The sequence below is a fragment of the Balaenoptera acutorostrata genome, chromosome 15 (genome assembly GCF_949987535.1).
Source record: "Balaenoptera acutorostrata chromosome 15, mBalAcu1.1, whole genome shotgun sequence".
Taxonomy (NCBI): Eukaryota; Metazoa; Chordata; class Mammalia; order Artiodactyla; family Balaenopteridae; genus Balaenoptera; species Balaenoptera acutorostrata.
The window spans coordinates 22933289-22949983 of record NC_080078.1 but is presented as its reverse complement, the minus strand read 5'-3'; the positions used below and the strand labels follow the sequence as shown (position 1 = coordinate 22949983).

Genomic DNA, 16695 nt, shown 5'->3' with positions numbered 1-16695 from the left:
TGTGGATGCTGAGTCAGTATTTAATTTGCTTCAGCCCCATTCTGAGCGCTCAGCTGGGCAATCTGAAAGGAACAGGGAACTTGGAGGAAGGATAGTGATTGATATTAATTTAAAAGAACAAAAACGCTGGAATGTTGACACTCTTGGCTCTCTTTCAAGTCAATTCTCTCTGCGTTCCTCTCCTCACCCTCACCATCGTGAGGAAACTGAGGCCGCCAGGCATTTGGCCACCATCACACAGAGGTTTCTGAGTTTATTGCCAATTACATCTGACCAAACTCCTTCTTCCGGAGCTCACTTCTTTTTATCTTGCCAGTGATGGTTTTGGGCAGCTCTGAGACAAACTCCACCTGGTTGAGGATAAAGCAAACACAGTCTGACTAAGTCCCCCCGTCATTTTCTATCAACCCTCAGCCCTCCTCCTTTGCCCTCTCCCAGTCCCCCAGACAGGCTGGCGCCACGTGGGGGCCTTAACGGGGTCCAGCATTTATGTCAGATTCTCCTCGGCCTCCTGAGGTTGGATGCAGCCCTTTGATGTACTTTGACCAGTGAAATATGAGTAGGAGTGAAGTGTGCCTGCCACCTCTAAGAGAGAAGTTGGGAGTCACTGAGACAGGCCACCCCCTCTGTCCATCTCTTCTAGGACTCTGGGAGGTACCTACGTGGTGGCTGCTCCTTTATCCTGGTCCCAGGCTGAGGGGATGTGGAGCAAAGGCTCCGGGAAAGCTATGGTGGACAAGTGGTGTGAGCAAGAAAGACACCATCTTGTTATAATCCACTACAACTTTGGGACTGTTTGTTACCCACAGTAACATGTAGCCCTTCCTGACTGGTACGCATCCTCTATTCTACTCTCGATAAAGCATCAGATTCTAATGTTATAGCAGCATGAACTCTGTTGTCAGATACACATGGGGTTGAATTCCAGCTTCTATTTACTCTAATCTCAGGCAATTTACTTTGAGTCTCTAAGCCTCAGTTTCCTCTCTGTAGACTGGGATGATTATCTCAGGTTGTGGAGAGGATTAAATGAAATAATAATGCATGTAAAGCATTGAGTCCAGGGCCTGGTACACACAGTAAATGCTCAATAAATGTTAGCTATATAACTTTATAATATGTATTGATTGTAAACATTCAGACAATGCAGCAAAGTATTACTACAAAAGAAGGAAATGTTAACTTGTTTTTAAACAAATCAGATAGCGCTACGTATGTTCTTTCTTAGCCTGCTTTTTTATCTCAATAATATATTATTGTGATATTTTATGTTAACAATCTGCATCATCATTTTAAATTACAGAATAATATTAAATTCCATGAGTAATTTCATCATTTCTCTATTGCTGCACATTTTTATAGGTTGTACAGAGCATTTAAAACAAATGAAGTTGAACAAAAAGTATCGGAAAAAAAAAAAAAAAGAAAAAGAAAAAAAAAAAAGTATCGGAATGTATTACATGTTGTTAGGGTAAATATCATTTTGTTCATTTTTGTTTGTTATGTATGTTTATGTGTATTGGGTTGCAATATAGAGTGTATTTCTCATGACAAATAATGTTTTTTAATAGTTTGGAAGTTGCTGGTTTGGGTGTCTTTTTCAAATTTTGAAAGATTATAAATAACCTTCTTGGATATCTTTGGGCAATTGTCTGATTTTTTTCTTTAGGTTGACACGCCAGCAATGAATGAGTTTCTGACACAGGATCGAGGTTCCATCCGATTCAGTGGGCTCCCTCACACCCCTAAGCTGAAACGCTTCTTCTGCAGAGAAAAACATTAGTGCTCTTGGCTACTTAGGCTTCACCCCAGACACTGCATGAGACTTGAGGCAGTGGAGCCCCCAGAACCACTCACAGGGACCAGACCCCATCCATCTGCTCTCACTCACCTTCCTTGGGTACTTGTACGGGGCTGTCACTGACTTCACATGCTGCTGCAGCTCCTTGGTGAGCTGGTCCCGATCATGGGACAGGAATTTTGGGGTCAGGACAATGAAAGCCTTCACTACCTGCAGTAAAGAAGCAGAGTGGAGGCTCAGGGTGAGTGACAACCAAATTATAGTTGAAGGAGTAAATGCTTGGGACTTCCCTGGAGGTCCAGTGGTGAAGACTCCACGCTCCCACCACAGGGGGCGCGGGTTCGATCCCTAGTCAGGGAACTAAGATCCCGCGTGCCATGCCACACTGCGCGGCCAATAAATAAATAAAAATTTAAAAATAAAGAGTAAATGCTTACTAAATTAATGGGAAAACAAACTGACAGTAGAGCCTTTGGAAATCCCAGGTTCAAATCCCAGTACTTCCAATTTCCACTCTTTGCCTTGGAACATTTCTTAACCTATCTTAATCTCGATCTCCTTCTCTGCGAAATGGGGAGAGGACAGGTTCATACCTCATCGGGTTTATGTAAAGATTCCATGAGATAATACACATAAAACGTGAAGCCAGTTTAAATGTATTTGTATTCCTATCATTGTTATCATCACCTTTTTCACTATTATTGTAGGCAGAGTTCTGTGGGCATTTAATAATAGTTAAGACCTTGTGGGCATTTAATAAATGTTGGTAATTTATTAGTTTCCTATTATTATTTATGTCCTCATTTCATTTCACAGGGACTGTACATAGAAGGTGTTCAATAAACACTTGTTGAATCGAGGATGCATGCTCTGGAGCCAGAGTGCTCAATTTCCCACCACTTATTAGCTGTGTAATCCAGGCAAGTTATTTAACCTCTTTATGTCTCTGTTTCCTTCTCTGCAAAAAGGTATAAAAGGAGTCCTTAATTCACTGTGTTCTGTGAGGATAAATGAGCTGACACCCAGTAAGAGCTGATGAACTACTAGATGGCAGCAGCAGCAGCTTTCACAATCAGCATCGTTCCAGTCACAGATGAGGCCACAGTGCCCCCTGCTGACCACGTCGTGTAAGTGCACATGCACACCAGCCATGCCCTCCCTTCACCCTAGCTCCAAGGCTGGGTAGGCATGGCCTGGAAGCTTTCCCTTCACCTGCCTTCCCAGCCCCACACCCAGCCACGATGACCTCCACGTCCCGTTCCTCACCTCCCCTCGGATCGGGTCGGGGCTGCTCACCACAGCGGACTCAGCCACCGCTGGGTGCTCTGCCAGGGCGTTCTCCACTTCTGCCGGCCCAATGCGGTACCTGCAGGACCAATGGTTCCTTCTGAGCCAATTCCTGGGCGAGGGTGACCCAGGCCCTCAGATCGCATCTTTTGGAGAGACACATCTTCCCTTGGCACGGAGGGTATCTGTCACAGGGCGCCAGAGGCCTGTGTAATGGGCCTGAAATGTGAAGTCCTGAACATTCCATGCTAAGGAATACAAGGCTCAGGTGCTCCCCAGGGCTCCTCACCTCTCGACCCCAGGTTAGGGAGGTGAATGCTTCATCCTCACAGAGCTCTGGGGCTTGGCTCAAGCTCAAGCAGCTTCCCCTGGCATGAAAACTCTTTAGCTTAATATTTGTACAAATTTTACACCCTATTATTCACTGTATCAGCATTTGTTTTAGAAATTTAAAAAAACAAACTCAATTTTCCTGAAATTCCCAAGAAAACATGTTATTCTAGTGTAACGTGTCATTTTTCTTCTTTATAAATCATGTAAGAGTTAGGAACAACAGACTTGGAGTCAGAACGCCTTTGTTCAAATCTGGGCTGCACCCTGTACTGTCTTTGAAACTTCAGGCAACGTTTTTCACTGGTCACTGACTCCGTTTCCTCATGTAAAATGGGCGTAATCATGGGAATTCCCTGGCGGTCCAGTGGTTAGGGCTACGTGCTCCCACTGAAGGGGGCACGGGTTCAATCCCCGGTCGGGGAACTAAGATCCTGCATGCCGCGCAGTGCGGGCCTCCACACCCACCCCCTCCCCACACCCCCAAAAAATAAAATAAAATAAGATGGGCATAATCACATCTACCTTACAGCATTGGGAGGTGGATTGTACAAAGCTCTACAGAGAGTACCGTCACATAGAACTTATTCCATACAGGTGAATTTTATTATTGTTGGTGTTATGTGTTTCTGTGACATGTGCTTCATCAGAGGAGCACACAGAATAAGCTCCCTCAACAAATAGGGACCAAAGTAAAGCTTTCCTTCCCAGTGCCTTTAAATTGCATGATGTCTTACTTTGGTTCATATTAGGCTGAGAGTCCGTCACCGAGGCATGAAGGAATGTCTGGGCGTGCCACCTCCCACCAGGCTCGTGAGGGTGGTACCTTCCGGCTCAGTGTCAGCCACACCTACCCGGAGGCATTGATGACATCATCGGCCCTCCCCAGGAACCAGAAGTAGCCCTCCGCATCAATAGTTGCTCTGTCCCCACTGTTGTAAAAGTCTCCACACTCCACTTCGGCTGTCTTCACCGGGTTACTCTGCAAAGAGAACAATACTCTTCTGTCAAAAACAGTGAGTTTAGAGATGATGAGCTACAGCAATGGGCTCGGATCTGGGTTTGAATCCTGCTTCTGGCTCTACCTGGCACCTGGGCAATTTTTATAATCTCTCTGAGTCTACTTTCATTACATGCAAGCACTCAATGCATGCTACTGGTCGATTAGGGAACAATGTTAAACCAATTTTAAGAACAATTTTCTTAAATTTATTTCATTTATTTATTTATTTATTTTTGGCTGCGTTGGGTCTTCGTTGCTGCACGTGGGCTTTCTATAGTTGCGGCGAGCGGGGGCTACTCTTCGTTGCAGTTCACGGGCTTCTCATTGCGGCGGTTTCTCTTGTTGCCGCAATGTAGGGACCAAAGTAAAGTTTTGACCAAACTTTACTTTGACCAAAGTAAAGTAAAGAGCATGGGCTCTAGCTGTGCGAGCTTCAGTAGTTGCCGCACGTGGGCTCAATAGTTGTGGCTCACGGGCTCTAGAGTGCAGGCTCAGTAGTTGTGGGACACAGGCTTAGCTGTTCCGCGGCATGTGGGATCTTCCCGGACCAGGGATTGAACCTGTGTCCCCTGCATTCTCAGGCGGACTCTCAACCACTGCGCTACCAGGGAAGTCCCCAGAACAATTTTTAGAAATAACAACTCACTTCTGTGTGCCACTCCAGTAAAATAAAATTTCCACTAGAGCATAACTCTATTTTATTCACTGTTATAAGCTCTGCATTTACACAGTGGCTGGACAGACGGGAGGTGTCAATAAACGTTTGCTGAATGAATTTTCTTCCCAAAATATTACCTCATTTGAGCCTCACAGAAAGCCTATGAAGCTGGTAGTTTTCATTAAACTTTTAAGATAATTGTATATTTGCATGCAGTTATAAGAAATAATACAGAGAGATCTCATGTACCCTCTACCTAGTTTCTCCCAATGGTAACATCTTGCAAAAATAATGCTCAATATCATAACCAGGATATTGACATTGATACCATCCACCAATCTTACTCAGGTTTCCCCAGTTTTTTACTTGTACTCATGTGTGTGTGTGAGTGTATCTAGTTCTATGCCATTTTGTCACATGTGTAGGTCCATGTGTCTACCACCACAGTCAAGGTACAGAACAGTCCCTTCATCACCAGGATCTCTCACGTTGCTTTTATATCCACATCCACTTCTCTCCTCTCCTTCTCCCTCCTCCCTTCCCATACCTAACCCCTTGGCAATGACTAACCTATTCTCCATTTTTATAATTTTGTCATTTTAATAATGTTACATAAATGGAATTATATAGTATATAACATTTGGGACTGGCTCTTTTTTTAAACTCAATATCATTCTCTGGGGATCCATTCACATTGTTGTGTTCATCAACAGTTTGACCATATTTATTGCTGAACAGTATCTCACGTTACACATGAGACACAGTTTAAACATTCACCCACTGAAGGGCATCTGTGTAGTTTCATTTTTAACTATTATGCATAAAGCTGCTGTGAACCTTACAGATCTGTGTGAGGCTGGCATTTTTTAGCCCATTTTACAGAAGAGGAAACTGATGTTCAAGGAGGCACAATAACTCACTCAAAGTCACTCAGCTGGGCAGTGGGAGGGTTGGCATTTGAATTTACAGCCTATGCATGTGACCACTAAGCACTGTGTTGGGATTTTTCTTCTTCTGGAACATGGAATAATTTTAAGAGGTTTCAGAAAAAAAATCTTTAAACATTAAATTACATCCTTTTTTAGAGTCCTGTCCAATTGGTCTGATGATATTGAGATTCTCGGACATATTTTTAAAAGCTCTGGAACTACCAAGAGTAAGATAAGTTTCCATTTCAGAACGTGTTTTGCCTTTAATTTTTTATTTTTATACAGTTTTAAAGGTAACTTTCCATTTAGAGTTTTACACCATTTCAGAACTTTTAGTGAAAATAGAAGTTAGCTAGAATTTAAGAAAATGTTTTGTGTGTATTATAGTTATGGTTATAATTGCCTCCTGTTTTTGGCAAGAGATACTGTTTTCCACTTGTGATAGCAGATCAAATTCTTTTTTAAACAAATGCTTTAAAGTAATAATTTGATTTAAAGTGAAAAATAATGTAAGTAATAATATAGATGGTGCATGGATATGGCAAAAAATAGTTGACGTGGAATTCAATGACTGAAATTTAGGAGACACCACACCAAAGGGTACAGAAAAAGTCCCACCCCCAATTCATGTACCATTTGAACTGCTGTCCATCTCAGTGTACTGTGATACAGTTGACCTGACACATCCCTGTGGACAGGTCTTCCCTGAAGGAAATGAAACTTCTTGATGTCAATCATCTCAGGTAGGGTCAGAGATTAGAACCTTGCAGATGGGACTCCCACACCCAGGGAAGGAATTCCTTGGTCTCTCTGGGCCTGAACTTCTTGGAAGTAGATTCTCAGAGCCATTGAAAAGCTCGTGAATGGTAGGAGAATAGTATCACATCTACCAAACAGAGATGGTCAGAGTCTATAGAGGCACCAAAGTGAGTTCTTCACCATGACTACTTTTAAAAAGTGCTACTGGTGGGTGATGTCAAAAAAACATGGCATATGAGGAAGATTTAAGGTCTCATTTCACCCAAAAAACCACAAAAAAAGTACAAGAAGTTGAATTGACTGTGTACGACATCTGGGAAAGAGTCAAAGGCTTAAAACAACCTTATAAATACCCAATCAAGAAAAAGCCATCTTAAAAATGGTAGAAAAGCTTTGTGACATTTTATTCACCCTTGCTCCCCTGTCCTGCATGGCAGTTTTGGTCTTGAGCAGATGGCAGCCCAGTTCCGGGTCCCCCTGCTCCAACCAGAGAGAGCAGAGAAGATCTCATTTGCAAATTATCGTACACACCTGTTGTAACCTGTTTCGGGATAATTGGAGGACTGGTGCAAGGCACCCAGTTCATGTAACTCAGAATATAAGTGGGAAAAGCAATAGGCACTGTTCATAGAAGCTACCTGGAAGACTACAAAACTAAAAGATGCCTGAGGTAAGAAATTATGGGTGGAGATATACAATAGATCATCAAGGTCTGGAGGAGAAGCTGGGGTGAGATTCTTTCGAGAAATTAGGATATTCAAGACAGCTGTGCACATGGCGGTATTTAGAAAATTATGCACATACCTGAGCAAGACATGTGCTCACAAGAGTCCTAAGAAGACCTTAAGCTTTCACCTCAGACTGATCTCTAGGCTCAGAGCAAGCCTAGCTAAGTGGTGAAGGAGTACCCCAGCACAGACCTAAATTGTACATTGGTTGTTCTCTCCTTTTTGTTGTTATTGGTATTTTTGTTTGTTTGACCTCTTAGCACTCAAGAAAATCTCTGTCAAAACATTAGCTGAACATGAGCTAAATGATCAGAAGCTTCAGTGTGATCACACATGGCAAATAATTGTCTTTGCAACAAGAGTTTGGAAACGTCTCAAAACAAACATACAATTATAGGCTTCAATGGTCAACAAAACAAAACAATAACAACAAAACCCCAGCAACCCCAACCCCCAGGGAAGCAGGAGAATCTGATTTCCAGAGCTACCACATTGTAATAGTGAGAGGCCCAATATTCAACTAAAAATTACAAGACATACAATGAAACAGAAATCATGCCTCAGGACTTCCCTGGTGGTCCAGTAGTAAAGAATCTACCTTCCAATGCAGGGGAAATGGGTTCGATCCTTGGTCGGGGAACTAAGATCCCTCACGCCGTGGGGCAACTAAGCCCACGCACCACAACTACTGAGCAGGTTTGCCTCAACTAGGCAGCATGCATGCTGCAAACTACAGAGCCCACGCACTCTGGAGCCTGTGCACCACAACTAGAGAGAGAAAATCCACATGCCACAACTAGAGAGAAGCCCACATGCTGCAACAAAAGATCCGGCATGCCGCAACAAAGATCCTGTGTATCACAACTAAGACCCGACACAGCCAAAAGTAAAAAATAAATAAATATTTTAAAAAAATCATGCCTCATTCAAAGGAATGAAATTAATTGACAGAACCCATCTCTGAGGAAGTCCAGACATAAGACTTACTAGACAAACAGTTTAAATCAAGTTTGTTAAATGTGGTCACAGAGGTAAAGGAAGAAATGGACAAAGTACTACAAGAAGTCAGAAAAATGACATGTGGACAAAATGAGAATATCAACAAAGAGATGGAAATTATGTAAAGGCACCAAACAGACGTTCTAGAAAAGTGCAATAACTAAAACCAAAAATTCACTGAAGTGTTTGGCAGCAGTTTAAAACAGGAATAAGAAAGAATCGGAGAGTTGAACACAGAACAATAGAATTTATTGGGCCTGAGGAGCAAAAAGGAAAAAAATGAAGAAAAACAAACAGAGCCTAATGGACTTGCATGACACCATCAAGCAGACAAACATGTGCATTATGAGAGAAGGAAATGAAACAGAGAAAGGGACAGGAATATTATTTGAAGATATATGGGGCAAAATCTTCTCAAATGTAATGAAACACATGAATTTACAAATACAAGAAGTTCAAAGAAATCCAATAAGATAATCCCAAGAGACCCACACCAGGATACATAAACATCAAAATATTGGAAGCCAAATAGAATCTTGAAAACAGCAAGAGAAGTGACTCATCACATACAAGAATCCTCAGTAAGATTATCAGCTGATTCTCATAGGAAACCTTGAAGGCCAGAGGTGGTGGGATTACATATTTAAAGTGTTGAAAGAAAAAAAACTGTCAATCAAGACTTCTCTATCCTGCCTTCAAAACACTTCTTAAAAATGAGGGAGAAATTAAGATATTTTCAGATAAAAGCTGAGGGAGTTCATTACCACTAAACCTGCCCTAGCAGATATGGTAAAGGGATTCCTACAGGTTAAAATGAAAAGACTCTAGACATGTGTCAAATCCATATAAAGATATCTTTGGAAAAGGTAAGTGTGTGGGCGACTGTAAAAGCCAATATTACTGTAATTTTGATTTGTGACTCCACTTTTAATTTTCTATAGTTTTTTTTTAATTTATAAAAAAAATTCTAAGTCTATATTTTTGGATACACAGTGTACAAAGATATAATTTATGGCATCAGTATCAGAAAGAGGGGACAAAGCTCTATAGAAGTAGAGTTTCTTGTTTGTGTTTCTTTTACTGCTTACATGTTTTTAATGAGGTAGCATTGGTTTATAACATCATATGTTTCACGCATACATTATAATTTGACTTCTTTATACACTACAGCATGCTCACCACTAAAACTCTAGTTTCCATCCTTCACCATACAATTGACCCTCTTTACCCACTTTGCCCTCCAACCCCCATCCTCTCTGATAACCATTAATATGTTCTCCATATCTATGCATTTGCTTTTGTTTTGTTTGTTTGTTTTTTTAATATTCCACATATGAGTGAAATCACAGGTATTTGTCCTTCTCTGTTTTGTTGATGGTTTCCTTTGCTGTGCAGAAGCTTTTTATTTTATTTTATTTTATTTTATTTTTTTTATTTTTTATTTTTTCAGAAGCTTTTTAGTTTGGTATAGTCCCAGTTTACTTTTGTTTTTGGTGCCCTTCCCTGAGACGATATAGCCAAAAATATATTGCTAAGACCAATGTCAAAGCACACACTGCCTATGTTTTCTTCTAGGAGTTTTATGGTTTTCGGTCTTACATTCAAGTTTTTAATCCATTTTGAGTTAATTTTTGTGTATGATGTAAGATAGTGGTCTAGTTTCACTCTTTTGTGTGTGGCTGTCCAGCTTTCCCAACACCATTTATTAAAGAGACTTTCTTTTCTCCATTGTAGATTCTTGGCTCCCTTGTCATAAATTTGTTGTCCATATATGTGTGAGTTTATTTCTGGGCTCTCAACTATTTCCATTGATCTATGTGTCTGTTTTTCTGCCAAATTATTTTGAATAGTATAACTTTGTAGTATGATTTGAAATCAGCAAGTGTGATACTTCCCACTTTGTTCTGTTTTCTCAGTCAGGATTGCTTTGGCTACATGGGGTCTTTTGTGGTTCCAGACAAATTTAGAATTTTTTCTTCTATTTCTGTGAAAAATGTTATTGTGATTTTGATATGGACTGCACTGAATCTGCAGATTACTTTAGGTAAAATGAACATTTTAACAATGTTAATCCTTCCAATGCATGAGCATGAACTAGTTTTCCATTTCTTTGCTTCTTCTCCAATTTCTTTCAACAATGTCTTATAGTTTTTAGTGTACAGGTCTTCCACATCCTTAGTTAAATTTATTCCTAAGGATTTTATTCTACTTGTTGTGATTGTAAATGGGATTTTTTTCTTAATGTATTCTTCTGCTAGTTCATTGTTATTGTATATAAATGCAACAGATTTTTGTATACTGATTTTGTACCCTGCAACTTTCCTCTTTTCATTTATTACTTCCAATAGTTTTTGGTGGAGTCTTTAGGGTTTTCTACATATAAAATCATGTCATCTGCAAATAAGGTGACAAGTAAAGTTTGTCACCTTTCCAATTTGGATGCCTCTTATTTCTTTTTCTTGCCTAACGGCTGTGGTTACAACTTCCAATACTATGTTGAATAAGAGGGGCGAGGATGCTCATCCTTGTCTTCTTCCTGATTTTAGAGGGATGGCTTTCAGCGTCTCACTGTTGAGTATGGTTTTAGTTGTGGGTTTGTCATAAATGGGCTTTATTATGTTGAGGTATATTCCTTCCATACCCACTTTATTGAGAGTTATTTTTAATCATAAATGGATGTTAAACATTGTCAAATGATTTTTCTGCAACTGTAGAGATAATCATATGATTTTTATTCTTTGTTTTGTTAATGTGGTGTACCACGTTGCTTGATTTGCATATATTGAGCCATCCTTGGATCCCTGTAATAAGTCCCACTCCATCATGGTGTATAATCCTTTTAATGTATTATTGTATTAGGTTTGCTAATATTTTGTTGATAACTTTTGCATCTATGTTCATCAGAGATATTGGCTTGCAATTTTCTTTTTCTTGTCTGTTATCCTTGTCTGGTTTGGTATCAGTCTAATGTTGGCCTTGTAAAATGAGTTAGGGAACAGTCTTTCCTCTTCAATTTTTTGGAATAGTTTGAATATGATAGGTATTAAATCTTCTTTGAATGTTTGGTAGAATTCACCAGTGAAGCCATCTGGCTTTCTGGGAGGTTTTCAACTACTGTTTCAATCTCCTTAATGTTTATCAGTCTATCCAGATTTTCTATTTCTTCATGATTCAATCTTAGAAGGTTGCATGATTCTAAGAATGTTTCCATTTATTCTAGGTTGTCCATTTTTTGTTCATAATATTCTCACAATCTTTTGTATTTCTGTAGTATCGTTATTACACCTCTTTTGTTTTTTATTTTATTTATCAGTGCCTTCTCTCTTTTTTTCTGTGAGTTGAGCTACAGGTTTGTCAATTTTGTTTATCTTGCAAAGAACCAGCTTTCTTTCATTGATCTTTTCTATTGTCTTTTAAGTCTCTATTGTATTTGTTTCTGCTCTGATTTTTATTTCCTTCTTTCTACTGACTTTGGGCTTCACCTGTTCTTTTTCTAGTTCCTTTAAGTGCAAGGTTAAATTGTTTGAGACTTTTTTTGTTTCTTGACGTAGGCCTGTATCACTATAAACTTCCCTCTTAGTACCACTTTTGCTACAACCCACAGATTTTGGTATGTTATACTTTCATTTTTATTTGTCTTAAGGTATTTTAAATTTTTTCCTTTAATTTCTCCATTGACACAGTAGTTGTTCAGTACCATGTTGTTTAGTCTCCACATATCTGTGACTTTTCTAGCTTCCTTCTTGTAATTGATTTCTAGTTTCATACCATTATATTCAGAAAAGATGCTTGAAAGGATTTCAGGCTTCTTAAATTTATTGAGACTTATTTTGTGTCCAAACACATGGCCTAACCTTGAGAATGTTCCATGTGCACTTGAGAAGAATGTGTAGTCTGCTGCTTTTGCACAGAATGTTCTATATAAATCTATTCAGTCCATTTGGTCTAATGTTTTATTTAAGGCCAATGTTTCCTTGTTGACTTTTTGTCTAAATGATCTATCCATTAATGGAAGTGCAGTGTTAAAAGTCCCCTACTAATATTGTGCTGCCATCAATTTCTCCCTTTAGGTCTGTTAATAATCGCTTTATATACTTTAGGTGCTCCTAGGTTAGGTGTATACAGTCGTTGGTTCCAGGAACCCCTGCAGATACCAAAATTTGAGGATGCTCAAGTCTCTTATAATTTGCATATAATGTACAAACAATTTCCTGTAAAGTTTATATCACCTCTAGATTACTTATAATACCTAATACAATGTAAATACTATGCAAATAGTTGCTGGCACACAACAGATTTAGATTTGCTTTTTGCTTCTCTGGAATTGTGTTCTGAATTTTTTTTGATCTGCAGTTAGTTGAATCAGTGGATGTAAAACCTGCAGATCTGGAGGATTGGCTGTATATATGTTAATAAATATCATATATTCTTGAAGGATTATCTCCTTTATTATTATGTAATGTTCATCTTTTGCTCTTCTTACCTTTCTTGGCTTGAAGTGTATTTTGTCTGTTATGAATGTAGCTACACCCACTTGTTTTGGCTGCCCTTTGCTTGGAGTATCATCTCGCATCCCTTCACTCAGAGTCTATTTTGTTTTTAGAGCTGAGGTGAGTCTCCTGGGGGCAGAATATAGTTGGATCTTGTTTTTTAATCCATCCAGCCACTGTGTCTCTTTTGATTGGTGACTTTAATCCATTGGCATTTAGGGTGATCACTGATGATATATGAGGACTTAGTTCTGCCATTTTATCTTTTGTTTTCTTGTTGCTCTGTATTGCCACTTTTTTGTTGTTGTTTGTTTTTGGGTTTTTTGGGGTTTGGTTTGGTTTTTTTCCTTCTGTTTCTTTCTGCCATTTTAGTTTGGTGGTTTTCTATGTTGTTTTTCTCAGCTTATTCTTTTTTTATGTTTTGTTTTGTGGTTACCATGAGGTTTGTATAAAATGTCTCATAAATAAAATAGCCCTTTTTCTGTAGATAACATCTTACCTTATTTGCCTATACAGGTTCCATCGTTTTCCTCTTCCCCTTTTATATTTGTGTGTGTGTACCTCATATTATCTTCTTTTATACTGTAAGTTTGTTACCAGATTGAAGTACCTTAGTTCTTTTTATTGCTTTTCCCCCTTTTATGCTATAACAACTTATATAGAGTTGCAATTTTCTGATTTTATCTATTTACTCAAAGTTTTGTGTACTTTTGTCTTTTCATTTTGATAGAAGAGCTCCTTTCAACATTTCTTGTAAGGCAGGTTTAGTGGCGATGAACTTCCTCAGCTTTTGTTTGTCAGGGAAAACCTTTATTTCTCCTTCATACCTGAAGGATAACTTTGCTGGTTAGAAGAGTCTTGGCTGACAGTTTTTATCTTTCAACATTTGAATATGTCATTTCACTCTCTCTTGGCCTGTAGTTTCTGCTGAGAAATCTGCTGATAGGCTAATGTGAGTACCTTTGAAGGATAATGTCTTTTTTTCCCCACTGCCTTTAAAATTCTTTTTTTATCATTGATTTTGATAGCTTAATATAATGTGCCTTGGAGAAGGTCTGTTTGCATTGAGATAATTAGGTGTTCTATTAGCTTGTGGAGTCATACATCCAGTTCCTTCTCCTGGTTTGGGTAGTTCTCAGCTATTATTTCTTATTTATTTATATGCTCTCTGATCTCATCTTCTCTCCTCCTTCTGTAATGCCCATTATCCTTATGTTGCCTTTTCTAATGGAGTCTGATGAGTTTCTTCATTTTTTAAAAACCGTATTTCTCTCTCCTACCTGAATCATTTCTAGATTTCTATCTTTGAGCTCACTAATTCTCCTTTCCATATGGTCTGCTCTATTTCCAATGGTTTCTTGTACATTTTTTATCTCATGTTATTGAGTTCTTCAGCTCCAGAATTTGTTTGTTTCTCTTTAGGGTAACCAATCTCTTTTGTAAAGTATTCCTCTCTTCATCAACTTTATTCCTGAGCTCATTGAATTGCTTTTCTGAGTTTTCTTGTAACTCATTGAGTTTCTTCATGATAGCTATATTGAATTCTCCATCAGTTAAAGCACGCTCTTCTGTGATTTTCAGTTTAGTTTCTGGAGAATTGTCATTTTCTTTTTGGGACACTGCATTGCTATCGTTTTTCATGGTGCTTGATGAGATGTTCCTGTGCCAGTGCAATTAAGTATCCAACACCTTTCTTAATACATAAAGTTTTGCTTACTTTGTTTCTAACAAACCAACAATTTGTAACTAGAGGTGTTTCCTTTGTTTTTAAGTAGGTGGCACTACAGCACAAGTTTTTGGTTTGCCTTTCCAGAGCTGCCTCTTGCGGTATTTGAGAATCTGCACTTTCCATCTTCCATTGTCTCTGTGCAAGGTGTGGCCCCATGCCCTCATAATTGCTTCTTGTGCCCCTGGGGTCACTGGTGCCTTGCTGGTGCTGGTGTCACTTCTGTTGCTGGCATCACCACCAGGAGCACTGGTATGGCAGAAGCTTCCGCTGTGTCTGGGGTTGCCTAGGTTGCAGCCACTGCTGCCCCAGTGGGGGAAGTTGGAGGGAGGGGTAGAAGCTGGCGTCAGGGGTTGTCAAGTTCATGGGCCCCACCACCACAAGCAGGGGTCTGGAGTTTCATGTGCTCCTGTGCCTGAAGGGACTGGGGTCATGGGGCTCACTTCTACTGCTGCCCAGTTCTCTGTGGCCATGGGCACTGCTGCAGTTGGAAGCCAGAGTCATGTGTGTCACCTTCGCTGCTGCTACTGGATTCTCTGGGGCTGTGGCTCAGCCATGATAGCCAGGAGGCCAGTATCGGGGGCCATGGTTCTGTCTCTTCTGTGTGTTCCAACCCACCCACCTTCAGATTACAGATGTGTAGATCTCTCTTGTGTCCTGGTGTGTTGAGCAGAGAAACCGGTGTTGAGTTATGGATGTTTTACTAGTTGTAGATTAAAGGAGAGAGATAAAGGGATTGTCTTACACCACCATAATGCTTAGAAGTAGAGGTTTTGTATGTAACTGAAGTTAATTTGGTATCAATACAAATTAGATTGTTATAATTTTAGGATGTTATATGTAATCCCCATAGTAACCATGAAGAAAATATCTAAGGAATATAAACCAAAGGAAATTAGAAGAGAAGCAAAATGTGTCACTACAAAATATCAACTATACACCAAAGAATGCAGTAGTGGAGGAAATGAGGGACAAAAAAGCATTAAGACATACAGAAGATGAATAGCAAAATGGCATATGTAAGTCTTTGCTTATCAATAATTACTTTAAATGTAAATGGATGAAACTCTTCAATCCAAAGGCAGAGATTTGCAGAATAGTTGATAAAACATGATCCAACTCTACACTGTCTATAAGCGACTCATTTCAGATTCAAAGAAACAAAGTAGGTTGAAAAGATGGAAAAAGATAATCCCTACAAATAGGAGTCAAAAGAGAGCTAGGGTGGCTATCTAATAATATCAGACAAAATAAACTTGCAGTTGAAAACTGGTATGAGTGAAAAAAAAAGGACATTATATATTGAACAAAAGATTAATTCACTGAGACTATATAACATTCAGAAACGTATATGCACGTAACAGCATAGTGTCAAAATATATTACGCAAACACTGACAGAATTAAAGGGAGAAATCAAAACTCCAAATTATATAAAATAAACATTAATGGAATGGAAGGGAGAAATATACAGTTCGACAATAACACTTGGAGAGTTCACTATATTACTTTCAATAATGGATAGAACAACCAGAAAGAAGGTCAATAATGAAGTGGAGGACTTGACTAACACTACACACCAATTGGATCTGACCCATATATAAAATACCCTGCCTAAGAACAACAGAACATACATTTTTCTCAAATGTACATGGAACATTCTACAGGATGGGCCACATAATATGTCACAAAACAAAGATTAGTATATTTTAGAAGATTGAAATAATACAAGGTATCTTATCTGATCACATAGAATGAAACTAAAAATTAACAACAAAAAGAAAAGTGAGAAATTCACAAATATGTAGAAAATTAAGCAATACAGTCTTAAACAACCAATAAGTCAAAAATGAAATCACAGGGGAAATTGGAAATTACATTGAGATAAATAACAACCAAACTACAACATACCAAAGCTTGTGATTGTAACAAAAGCAGTGTTGCTTTGGAATTTTAAACACCTACATTAGGAAAAAAAAATCTCACA

At 39.0% G+C, this 16695-nt stretch overlaps 1 protein-coding gene across 4 annotated transcripts in view; it reads right to left on the bottom strand.

The window, feature by feature from the left end:
• Window positions 1-16695, bottom strand: part of LOC102997916 (acyl-coenzyme A synthetase ACSM1, mitochondrial) — a 62955-nt gene continuing 46260 nt past the window's right edge. For all 4 annotated transcript variants that reach the window (XM_057528447.1, XM_057528445.1, XM_057528446.1 and 1 more), the window contains 4 exons: window positions 4273-4400; window positions 3068-3167; window positions 1892-2011; window positions 1-350 (listed from right to left, as the gene is read on the bottom strand). In XM_057528447.1, the coding sequence (XP_057384430.1) occupies window positions 264-350; window positions 1892-2011; window positions 3068-3167; window positions 4273-4400 (435 nt within the window). In that variant the 3' untranslated portion in view covers window positions 1-263. The remainder of the gene's footprint in view (window positions 351-1891; window positions 2012-3067; window positions 3168-4272; window positions 4401-16695) is intronic.